Genomic DNA, 12682 nt, shown 5'->3' with positions numbered 1-12682 from the left:
TTAAAAAAGATATGACAGGACTGCTCTCAAAAATACATTTTATTCTTAGAATTTGAATTGCAAAAAAAAAAAAAAAAATGAGAACAGGGAACAATTTGGTCATCTCAAAATACTCCTGAAACCACTTCAGAATTTATAACAGAAAAAGTATATAGAGACAAAAGCATTAATACAGAGAGCAATGGCACATAGTTAATGATATAATTTCTCATTGAAAACTACCATTTCCCTATTGGCCACTTTAAATTATAGGATATGTTTTGGTAACAAAATAGAGCGAGAGCATGATGACAGACTTGGGCAAATCCACATGTAGGCATGGTAGATGGTACCATGGGAAGGCCAACTGATTCATGTCACGTGTCTTTGAAATCTAAATATATCTCTATAACCAAATCTGAGTAACACAATTCATACCCACTGGGAAGATGCCAGAAGAATATGCCATATTTTGACCCAGACTCTGACCCTGGGTATATCTGGCTGTCACAACTTCTCATATTGAACTTGAAAATCTCAGTAGGCTTTTGCCCTGAATGAAAGCATATGTAACAGTATGAAAAACATTTTTCTAGGCTATGAATCAATAAACATGAATCTGAAAAACCATTTTGATAGTCTTATTATTTATAATAGCATACCATGAATTATCACATTACTATCAAGAAACGTCACAAAAATGAAGCAGAATCCTATTGAAGCAATATTTTATGCAGGGCGTTATATTCTCTACCAATTCGACTTGATTAAAATGTAAGGGAAAGGATTATTACACTTACTTAATCATATGTGGCACAGTAACTTTGGAATTCTCTTCAAATACTATAGTCATTAAACCATTACACCGTATATTGTCCACACACTGTGAAATTAAAAAACAAACAATTTCAACCCACATGAAAACCTAGGCAGATCATAGAGTCTCAGAATTGTCTACAACCACAAAAACAAGCTGAGTTTCTAATTCTGTCTGTACACGCACGCGCACACGCGCACATACACACACACAATCAGCAGCATATAAACATTATACATTAATGAACAGATGCAGTACCCAGATACCCAAACTGTACACCTGGCAAACACCTGAGGAGAGATATAAGAGCTCTTCTCCTGGATTGTACTGCCTAAGGACTCTGGCCCCAAAGTCATATCATCACAATTCTCTGCCAGTGGCTGCTCAGTTGAGAGGTTTATATCTTCTGACAGTAATTGCCTCTGCTGTATTCATTCTCTGCCTGAGGGTGGTCTGGGTCAGGCTGAGCAGAAACGATGGCTTTCTTGGACGGAACTCATCTTCTGTCTCACTAGTAAGCTCTATGCCTGCTTCTAAGGTGTTTTTTTTGCCAACACACCCCCACTCTTTCCTAGCTTCTCTAGCAGTTTCTATTGGTGCCATGTTGATTTGATGAGGATACATTGTGTAATTTCTCCTGCTTCTGGAATGCATTAAGCCCTGTCCATCTTTTTTCTCTTCTTTTTAGGAGGAAAATTCAAGAACATTTGCTAATTTCCACTGCCTTATTTACTTATGCCTTATCAAGTTAAAAATTCCCTTTGCAATTAAAGAAGGGGAGATGGAGAGGAGAAGGGAGTTGAGGGAAATTGGAAGGGGAGGTGAACTATGAGAGACTATGGACTCTGAAAAACAGTCTGAGGGTTTTGAAGGGGCAGGGGGTGGGAGGTTGGGGGAATCAGGTGGTGGGTATTAGAGAGGGCACGTATTGCATGGAGCACTGGGTGTGGTGCAAAAACAATGAATACTGTTATGCTGAAAAGAAATAAAAAATTAAAAAAAAAAGAAGGGTTAGAGAAGGATTTATTTTGAATTACACAACTTCCCTTTGAACAAAACAGAACATGAAAAAAAGATTTAAGCCATTTTAAAAATCAAAACTTATTTCCAGTTACTAGGATACTGTGTAGTGATTTATAACTGCAATTAAGTGGTGTGAAGAGGTTGATTGGTGGAGGGTGAGGGGCATGGGGAAGAGTGTTGTATGGGGACAGGACTCAAACACAGGGAGAGAGAGACAAGATAAGTGATTCTTTACCCCAGTGGCCTTCTTTTCATTCTCAATGTTTCTAAAGCACAATAAGGATGCCGCTTGAGTCACCAACACAGGAAGTGAGAGGACAGAGATGGTAGTTGGTGAGAAATGTGGAAAATAAACGATGTTCCTTTGGTTTCCTTTAACATTTTAAGCAAATGGCATAGTTACACAAACAAGAGCTTTAGGATGATTTAGGATTATAGTTTCTATGTCTAGATTTTCTATTTGGTTCTTTGACACATCAACCTGGTCCTCTTTACATAATAATCTTTTCCTTTTCCTTCCTTCCTCCCTTCCTTCCTCCTTCCCTTCTGTCCTTCCTTCCTCTCTCTTTCTGGCTTTAATATATTTTAAATATTCTTACTTTATAGTCTTTTCCAAGTTGTCACCCTATTATCTGAGGTTCTAACAATATTAATTCTGCTGTTCACTGTGTCTTCTGACTCTCTCATGATAGATAAGTTACTTATAAGATTTGTAATTTTTTATTTTGAACACACTATCATGAGGCCTGAATTGTAAAGTGTTGCTAACAGAGTGACTTTTGTGTTTGCTTCTACCAAGCAGTCTTGGGACTTCAACAGTCCCCAAATTTGCTTTTATGTTAATTCCTTGCTTTGGATTTTTCACACCATGTGAATATTATGCATTTAAATTTCAAATCCATACACCAGAAACACATTCATTTCTTTCAAAGGAGAATTTTTTTAAAAAATCAGAACCCAAGACAAAGACAAACTTATTTCTTTTGGGGGATAATGGGAAGAGTTTTTTGAGTTCTTATCTCACAGAAGGGATACCCTTCCAATATCCAGGCTTAAAACAAGGAACTTAATTGGTTTAAAGGGCCCAAGGCTGCGGCGCCTGGGTGGCTCAGTGGGTTAGGCCGTTGCCTTCGGCTCAGGTCATGATCCCAGGTCCTGGGTTCGAGCCCCGCATCGGGCTTTCTGCTCAGCGGGGAGCCTGCTTCCTCCTCTCTCTCTGCCTGCCTCTCTGCCTACTTGTGATTTCTCTCTGTCAAATAAATAAATAAATAATCTTTAAAAAAAAAAATAAAAAAAATAAAGGGCCCAAGGCTACCTCAGTCCCCTTAGTTAAAACCTCTCAGGCTTGGAACCAATACTCAACCTAAAATCATTCCTAGGTCTCTAGGTCATCAGCTTATAAGGTTTCTGCTCTAACTTTAAGTTTCTTCAGTATTTCTGACAACTAGAGATTTCTGTAAAATATCACCAATCTGTAAACATCACCAACGTATTAAAAAATTTTTATTATCCTGATTTCATATGTTAAACGTTTCTGTTTTTGTAACTAGAGGGGATCTAAATCGGCTCAGTCCTCTGCACTGTCAGAATTGGAACTTGAGAGAAATATTTTAGGTCCAAAAGATATTTATGTGATTACTTTTGACCATCTCATTATCCAGTGTCATAGCTCATTCATAACTCTTCCTGATTTACTGTATGAAACATTAAAATTATTTTCAACAGAAAAAAAATTTTTCACTTATGCTCAAGTTTCAGGAAATCAAAACCTACATGCAATCTGAGCCAAAGCTCAAAGGCCATGTAATAAAAATTCTTATTTCCGAGAGGCTCCTCAGACAGGCCCCAGTGACAACATGGGTTGACAAACAGAACTCTTGGGGGCTCTGGGTCACTAGCTCTACTTCAACAAGAGTATTCTTTTTGTATTTCACTTCCATTAGGGACTTTCTATGATACTGCACTGGAGAAAGGGTTCTCTTCTATAAAAAAGTCACACTATAATAATCAGTGTATGAATATATTTATATTGGAAGGCATGGTATATATACTCAGGACCATATAAGCCTGTCTTCTAGTTATGTTGGGGAAATAATTTTGGACTGAGCCCTGGGAAAATATATGCAGCTCACTCACTGAAGAAGGACCACGGTAAGCAAGGTGTCACAGATCTTTAAGCATATGTCGAATTTATGTGAACTATAGTAAACCTTGAAATTAATAAAATTAGGGCACCTGGGTGACTCAGTTGGTTAAGCGACTGCCTTCAGCCCAGGTCATGATCCTGGAATCCCAGGACTCAGTCCCACATCAGGGCTCCCTGCTCCTGCTTCTCCCTCTGACCCTCCCCCCTCTCGAGCTCTCTCTCTCAAATAAATAAGTAAATAAATCTTTCTTTAAAAAAGAAATGAATAGGGACGCCTGGGTGGCTCAGTTGGTTAAGCAGCTGCCTTCGGCTCAGGTCATGATCCCAGCGTCCTGGGATCGAGTCCCACATCGGGCTCCTTGCTTGGCGGGGAGCCTGCTTCTCCCTCTGCCTCTGCCTGCCACTCTGTCTGCCTGTGCTCACTCTCGCTTCTCTCTCTATGACCATAAATAAATAAAATCTTTAAAAAAAAAAAAAAAGAAATGAATAGAATTAATAGAATAACATGCATATTCACAGTAGCCCCAGGTAATTTTGATGCAACTGGCCCTTAGACAATTGCTGAGAATGACAGCTCCAGCAAGGTCTTCTGAGGATCTTGCTTGAGGCCATACCTGTTCAAAGTCCACTTGTCTACTGTGATCTACCACTACCGTTGTTACCTTCTAACATTTCTAAGTAGTGGGAAGAAAGGTTAGATTCCATTTTTCTCTTTTAATTTACCTTTCATGTTAAAGTAAAAAAATCCCTATTGATTCCAGAGGAGCTATTTTAAGGAAGAAAGCATGTGAGAGTGTCATAGGTTTGTCTATACAAGGTGTGCATTTTCACACATCTGCCCAAACCAAGCTCAGCGGTGAATTTTAAGTCTGCATTTTAGTTAATACCCATAATTACAGAAAAATCTGTTTAGTACACCATTATGTATGACAAGAAGACAAGCGTAAATGAATGCACTATATTGAAATGAATGGTCAAATCTTCAGCCTCAAATTTTTCCCTATAAATAGATGAAAAGGGAAGAATTATTGGTCAAGACCATTAGCTATTTGTTCGTTTTGTTGGAGGTGCCAACAGTTAATTATGGCCTTCCTGGTGTAACTAAAGGTGTAATTAATCATTCAAGCAATTGTTACTTCTAAAAATTACAGCTTCAGAGAAAGAGATCTGGCAAAACTAGTCTTAATTTTTGTATTGAGCTCTTTATATGAAACTGGGTTTGTATCAATATTCAGAAACCACTTTATTATTTTAAATAAGAGTCATATGTGATTAGTGTAACATGGTGCAGTAATTTAGCCAGGCGGCTTCAAATCAAGTCACAAAAAAATTAAGATCTAGCAAAATAGAGGGACAAAAATAAAATGACAAAGTAATGGGGAACACATTCATAATATGACTAGAAGGAAAATGTTTATTTCCCTAGTCTGTAGGGATAGCGCCAATGAATCAATGTCCATCTGGCATAAACAGATAAGAAAGAGAAATGGTAGAAAATATTAATCTCATTGATAATTATAGAAATATAAATTAGAATCAGTAGAGAATCACACTACTTTTCCACGAGATAGGAAGATGTGATAAATACGACAAAACTCAACAATGGCACAGGACTTAGAAAAAAGTTGCACAGATGTTTTGCCGATGATGTAGTGAAATGATGAGTCACAGATTTCTTGCACTTTGGCAGTCTGTCAAGTCATGAATCATGAAGTCATGGAAGTTACCAGACCCTCTATACCAACCTTACTTTCTGTAGAGAAGATACGCCAATAGGGACCTGAAAGGGAGAGTAACTCCCTGTATAACAATGTTTAGTACCACAAGACTTGTTAACGCTAAAACCTGGAATATATCCAACTATTTGGGAAAAGGTGGAAAAGTGGTATATTAATGTGATACTGTGTGCGCGCGTGTGTGTGCACACGCATGTGTGTGGCCACTCAAAGACACCAATATGAAGAATCCTCAGGAATACAGGAAGATGTAAATGAGGTAAAACATGAGAATGATGTATATATACACTGGGAGGCAAACTGCAAAATTATTTCTGTATGGCAGGATTGTGGAGGTTTTAGAAGTGGAAACCACTGATTTTCAGGGCAAAGGTCCTCCTATTTAATTATGCTAAAGTGACCTGTGGAGCTTGTTAAACCTGGGTGGGGGGAGGTTGTCTGGACGCTAGATTCAGGAACCTGTAAGTTTGCAAAAACCCTCAGGCAATTCTACCACAGTTATCTGTGGCAATACTTTGATAAATATTAATTTGGTGGGCTGAATGTTGACAGTATTTTTAGCTCCTTTTTATGTCCACATTTTTACATATACATAATAAAATATTAAACAGTACATTTTCCAGCATTCAGTGGGCTCATCTTATTAATAATGAGTATGTCCACAGACACACTGGGAGACTGACAAATAACCATCAGTGTATGTATAGCACATAATGTCCCCCATAAAACGAAAATGCTTTGAGCAGAGAACAAAGCCAGTTGAGATGCAGGCTGCTAGGCGGCAGGCTAGGCTCAATCAACAGTGGAGCACTCTGTCCCTACAACCCACTAATCAAACCCTGCACTGGCAAAATCGCTAAGAACCTCAGAGCACTCACTACTGTACTCAGCCCTTAGTAGCAGTAGACACATGACCGCTCCATCCTTCTTGGTACATTTTCCCCACTTGACGTCCAAGACACCATACCCTCAGGGCTGTCCTACCACACTAGTGGAACCTTCTCAGTCCTCTTGCTGTTCTCCACGACTCCTAACTCAGTCCATGGCCCTTTTCTCATTTCTATCTCTACTTACTCCCTAGGTGGTCTCAATATTCTCACAGTCTTAAACACAACCTAAATGACACAGACTCTCTCACCTGAACCTCTCCCCAAATGCTGGACTGCTGCTCACTTAACAACTCAGTATTAATGAGTTTCTTACATCACAACTCCATGCAAATGTGTCTAACAGCCTTCTGAAACTGAACCTACCTAAAGTAAGCTTCTGACATTCACCACAAACCTCTGTTAATCACAACTCCATTCTTCAGTGGCTCAGGACAAAAACTCTGAAGATACCCTTGATTCTTCTTTTTCTCTCACACCCCAAGGAAAAGCCATAAGAAAACCCTGTTGGCTCTCCCTTCAAAATGAGTCCAGAATCACAACCCTCATCTCCAGTTCCATTCCTGCCATGCTGATCTGAGCCTTCAGGAACTCTCGCTGGGTTACACCAACAGCTTCTCATTCAGCTTCCTGCTGCCACTCTTGCCCTTCACTCCCATTCTCGTGCAAAACAGCGGGCAAGGCGATCCCTTTAAAACTTACGTCAGATCATGAAATTCCTTTGTCAAACCCTTTAACAGCTTTTCATCTGACTCAGAGTATAAGCTAAAGCTTGTACCAGGGCACAACCCCCCCACCCCACCACCGGTTGGACCTCTGTTACCTCCCTGACTTCCTCTCTTCCTATTCTCCCTCTCATACCTTCCACTTCAACCACACTGACATCATGCTATTCCTCAAAACAGGCAGTGTCTTCCTACTTCAGAGTCTTCACAATGGCTCTTCCCTTTCTCTGAAATGACTTTCCCTTCACCACATATCTACATGGTATTTCCATCACCTGCTACAGTGTCTGTTCAGAGGTCTCCTGCAGCCTGAGGGGACCACCATTTTAAAAAGTGTACTGGGGGCACCTGGGTGGCTCAGTTAGTTAAGTGACTCCATTCGGCTCAGGTCATGATTTCAGGGTCCTGGGATCGAGCCCTACATCGGGCTCTATGCTCAGCAGGGAGTCTGGTTCTCCCCTCATGCTCTCTTACTCTCTCTCAAGTAAGTAGATAAAATCTTTAAAAAGTGTACTGACCCACACCTACCCCCAGTAGCGCCATCTTTCCTACCCTGTCCTATCTCCTTCTAGCCTAAAAGAGTAGGTACTTACTTATTACATTTATTGTTTATTTTCAAAATCCCTCTGGCTAGAATGTAAGGTCAAAAGGTCAGAGAATTTGTTGTTGTTACCTCTTTTGTTCATGATGTATCACAGGTGTCTAAGCAGTGCCTGGCATATACTATCACTGCATAAATATATTTGTTGAATGAATGAAATAATATATGTTAAAGCCACACAACATCAAGGCTCCATCAAACATAGTAATTTCATGAATTATATCATTGTCACTCAAAAAGACAGAACTTTCTATTAGCCTTATTCTCCAGTTCACTTGTAGATACAGTCTAGAAGAATTTAACATATTAGCCATAGAGACTCAGGTAAAAATATGAAGAAGTTGTATACTTCTGCCTCAAGATGGAGCCTAAGTGGGAAGACCCACTTGGATGCTTATGGCAGACAAAGCATTGTACCCTTTCTTTAAAAAAAAACAGTTATGGGATCATCCATGCACCCAAGGGTCCTTCCTTCATAAAAATGCGTCTCCAGGCATGCTAATGAAGGTTTGGGGCTTTTATCAATTCTGTATCTTAGGAGCCCCAGTTGTGCAACGAGGTAGAAGCTAGTAGCAGCTAGAAAAACACCTTTGCCTCCTCCTTTTCTCACCATCCTTTCTACTTATCTAGGCTTCACAACACCTGCCAAATTTTGTTGCGTTAAGTTGTCCACCGACCTTTCTTCCCTATTGGTCTGCCTAGCTCTTTGGGACCAGGAATCATCGCTGTATCCCTGATACCCGCGTGATACCTGGCACTACATGCTGATTGCTCAACATACATTCATAGAACCAGTGACTGATGCAGAGTTTCATAAGGGAAGAGATGTATTACAAACAGAGACTAAAGTATTAAGTCATACAGCACAGAGCTAATGAAAGGAGTAATAAATCACCACATGGATATAATTATGCAAATACAGAAGATCCCCCATTTTCTTTCTTTTTTTGACCTGAAAAGAGGCACCTTCTCTTCAAGCTATTTATTCACCATCAGAGGAGTCCTGGAGGTATATAGGCAAAAATCCAGCATTCCTGTAGAGGATGTTTAGAATGCTAATAAAAGACCTGGATTAGGTTTGACTCCTGACTCAAAGCAGTTGTGTAACTTTGGACACTTAGCCTTCCAAACCTCAGGTTCCTCACCTGTGAAATGGGCTGATACTTCTCTTTACCTTCAGAATGCTATTGTCAGGATCAAATGAGATTAAGTCTATAAAATTTCTTTTGACATATAAAAAAATTATTTTGCCCTCCATTGTCTATTGTTCCTCAGTTTTCAGTCACTCAGAAGAAATTCACATTTCTACCTAAGTTTTGTATATAAATTACTATGAGCTCTTCAGAAAAAAGAAGGCATTTGAATCTATAGTATATGGTTTATCCATTTGCCCCTATCTTCTTTAATATTTGCCTTACATGAACATTTTTCTCCTATATTGGCTAATGGAGTAAAAATTAATGTGGACTTCAATTGAGGAACAACTAAGCCCAATCACAACTAGTTTTGACATATTTCCAATTTCTGAATACATGCAACAATTCCTTCACTGGGCATTGTTGATCAAGGAAAAGTAAACAAATCTGTTTCCTACTTTCTTTCCATATAAAATAGAGGAAAGTTCATTTTCAGGTTTCCTACTACAGACAGTCTCTCTTCTTTGATATGATTCTTTAATTTGTGACTTCTCACAAATTAGCTGCTTTTGTATCTCTCACCATTTTCCTGCCTCAGGAACAAGTAAGCCAAAGATGATCTAATGGGGGTCACTGGAGAATTTATTACTAATAGGGCAATTTTAACACAACTGATCACACTTACAGCCTGTACAAAAATGCCCAGGAATTAACAAGCAAGTGCCACATTTCAGGAAAATTCAACCTTACAAAGAAAAACAAACAACAATAACAAATGGTCCCAGCTAACAAGATACACAGGGGTGATGGCAGTGACCAGAGCAACCAGAAGTAAATTTTTTAATAAAAACAAAATAACTAAAAATCTGCCCCCCCCCACAATTTATGTGGTGAAATTAAAAAACAATACAACTAGCAGCAAATGCCACTTGCTTACCTGACTTATGTCGCTCATCCAGGCAGCTTTCTCCTGGCGGGAAGGTGCTAACAAGACTACAGTGAAAGGGGCAGAATCAGGAGGCTCCACTACTATTTTAAAATCCAGATGTCCAAATACTTGCCCAGAACCTTTGGCTTCAACACATGCAAAGCAAACAATTAGATGTGAATACAAAAATACGGGTGATAGCCACTTTCACAGAGTTCTAGTAAGAGGATCGATGTGTGTTCAAATCCAGAATCTCATTTCAGCAACATAGTACTTCTTGGGCAAGGGGAACCCCTTACTAAGCTCAGAAGTAGATAAGGAAGCTGAAGTCAGCCCATTCCTCAGGACTAAGATCCCGGGCTCCTACTCATTTCCTGTTTCCTTTCCTTTTTAAAAAAATTTCCATAATATATAGAATTCCAACTCACTCTAGTTCAATTCCTTTCTTCTCTGTCTGCCAGTGAAAAATGAGACAAATTCAGTAAAATATGAACTCCTAAAGATGGTTTTACGAAGTTCACAGGTTAAATGATTCAACAGAACTCTTCATGTAGAAATGACTTCAGGGAGCATATTCTCAACATCTTCCCTGTCTCCTCAACAGCCCTTCTTAGCTACAAGACGTTGTTATTCTACCATAATTCTAAGAGAAAGAATGTGACTTACAGTCATCATCACTCGCATCGGGCTCCTCAATCAACGTACATTCTATGAGAGAGAGAACCCCACCTGTCTGGAAACAAACCAATTTTTCATTAAGAGGCTGACAGTCCTGCATACGTTGGGAAGCTCAGATTTATAAACCTTTGATTCAAACTGCCACAGAAGAAACCACAAGAGTTCTGCATCAGAAATAATTTCTCATAGATTCCAAAACTAAATTTGGTTGTGTTAAAGTAATGACACTCACTGAACCTCATGATTCTTCTCCCCCAACCCACTCTCACTGCCAGTGTTTTATAAATTGAGCAAGTCGGTCTGTGGGAGACCAGTTGGCACCTTGAGAGTGAGTGCAACTGAGCCCACCCACCAGGAAGCGCTGCACGCGGTGGAAAGCCATCATCATGGCGCCGGGTAAGAAGTCAGGCACTACCAACAGAAGGTACAGATCGGCAAACTTTCCCTATAAGGAGCCAGCCAGTAAATCTTTAAGGCTTTCCAAGCCATATGATCTCTACTGCAGCTACTCAAATCTGCCATTTTAAAAAGCAAGGGAGCTGCCAGACAATATGTAAACACTGGAACAGGGCTGTGTGACAATAAAACTTTATTAACAGGCAGCGGGCTAAGGGTCGTGGTTTGCTGATAAAGCAAGGTAAAATAGCAGTTAGCAAATATTAGATCAGTACACTGTAGTGATTTAACAGGATTTTTGTAGCTCAATAGTAATCATTCTTTCCAGGTGATGACTTTAATTGCACTTCTTTATGAAAATACACACTTAAATTTCTATCATTTGGGGTAAAATTGACAACAAAGTGCATGTCAAGCTTAGCAACTGCACAGTGTCTCACTATGCACCTGTGACAATGTGGGTTTTAGGATACCAGGCATGGGGAAGCCATAATTAAATTAACCTCTGTGCCTCTCAAGTGCATGGACATTAAGTGGAATAGTCATGTAAACCCATACCTTCAGCAGATGGAGCTTTCCTCCTGAGCTTCTCGTACAAATTAAAAAGTGTTTTGTAAATAAGAAGCACTGTCTTTCTCCTTCCTTTTTCAAAGACAATGAACCCAGGCGAACTTTACTAAGTTTCCCCCTCTCAACAGAAGGTACTTGAATAAGAGAACCTGGTGATCACAAAAGTGAAGAATACACAGCAATTAAAATTCTGTCAAGTGAGAGCTGTTCTTGATGCAACAAACTCTAGGGCCTGTTTCCCAAGATACCAAGGACTTACTTGACGCACCACTGGAAGTAAACCCCCACTACACTCAGAGCGGAAGAGACAAGGAATCAGGTTTTAAGGGTCCAAGTAATCCCTATGACTTTTGTAAAACACCTCAGACTTGATTATTCATCTATAAGCTTTAAAAGAAGTTAGAAAGAAAACCAAACTGGAACTCAAACAAGGCACTTCTTCCATCTGTCCCTTGGTGATCTGATCTCAGTTCATTTATTTACTTAAGAATAAGATATAAGGGCACCTGTGTGGCTCAGTGGGTTAAGACTCTGCCTTCAGCTCAGGTCGTGATCTCAGGGTCCTGGGATCGAGCCCCACATCGAGCCCCACATCGGACTCTCTGCTCAGCAAGGAGCCTGCTTCTCCCTCTCTCTCTCTGCCTACCTCTCTACCTACTTGTGATCTGTCAAATGAATAAATAAAATCTTTTTTTTTTAAAGATTTTATTTATTTATTTGAGAGAGAGACAGTGAGAGAGAGCATGAGCGAGGAGAAGGTCAGAGGGAGAAGCAGACTCCCCATGGAGCTGGGAGCCCGATGTGGGACTCGATCCCGGGACTAACCTGAGCCGAAGGCAGTCGTCCAACCAACTGAGCCACCCAGGCGTCCCAATAAAATCTTTAAAAAAAAAGAATAAGATAATACTGTATAATTACACATGATAATAATAACAACATAATAAGAAGAAAACAGAATTTATTCTCCCTGAGGACAGGAAGGTAGACAAGGAGCATATTAGTAGAGTTTACCTTGTATTTTAAAAATAAAATTTACAATGCATGTATATCATAAAGATAC

At 39.7% G+C, this 12682-nt stretch overlaps 1 protein-coding gene across 3 annotated transcripts in view; it reads right to left on the bottom strand.

Annotated features, from left to right (window-relative positions):
• The window catches only part of RASGRF2 (Ras protein specific guanine nucleotide releasing factor 2), a 266197-nt gene that overhangs the window by 116934 nt on the left and 136581 nt on the right, over positions 1–12682 (bottom strand). For all 3 annotated transcript variants that reach the window (XM_047729966.1, XM_047729964.1, XM_047729965.1), the window contains exons 10-13: positions 11611–11771; positions 10645–10711; positions 9988–10124; positions 780–862 (exon numbers count right to left, since the gene is read on the bottom strand). In XM_047729966.1, coding sequence (XP_047585922.1) covers positions 780–862; positions 9988–10124; positions 10645–10711; positions 11611–11771 — 448 coding nt within the window. The remainder of the gene's footprint in view (positions 1–779; positions 863–9987; positions 10125–10644; positions 10712–11610; positions 11772–12682) is intronic.

The sequence above is a fragment of the Lutra lutra genome, chromosome 5, assembly GCF_902655055.1.
Source record: "Lutra lutra chromosome 5, mLutLut1.2, whole genome shotgun sequence".
Lineage (NCBI taxonomy): Eukaryota > Metazoa > Chordata > Mammalia > Carnivora > Mustelidae > Lutra > Lutra lutra.
This window is presented reverse-complemented; position numbering and strand designations above follow the sequence as displayed.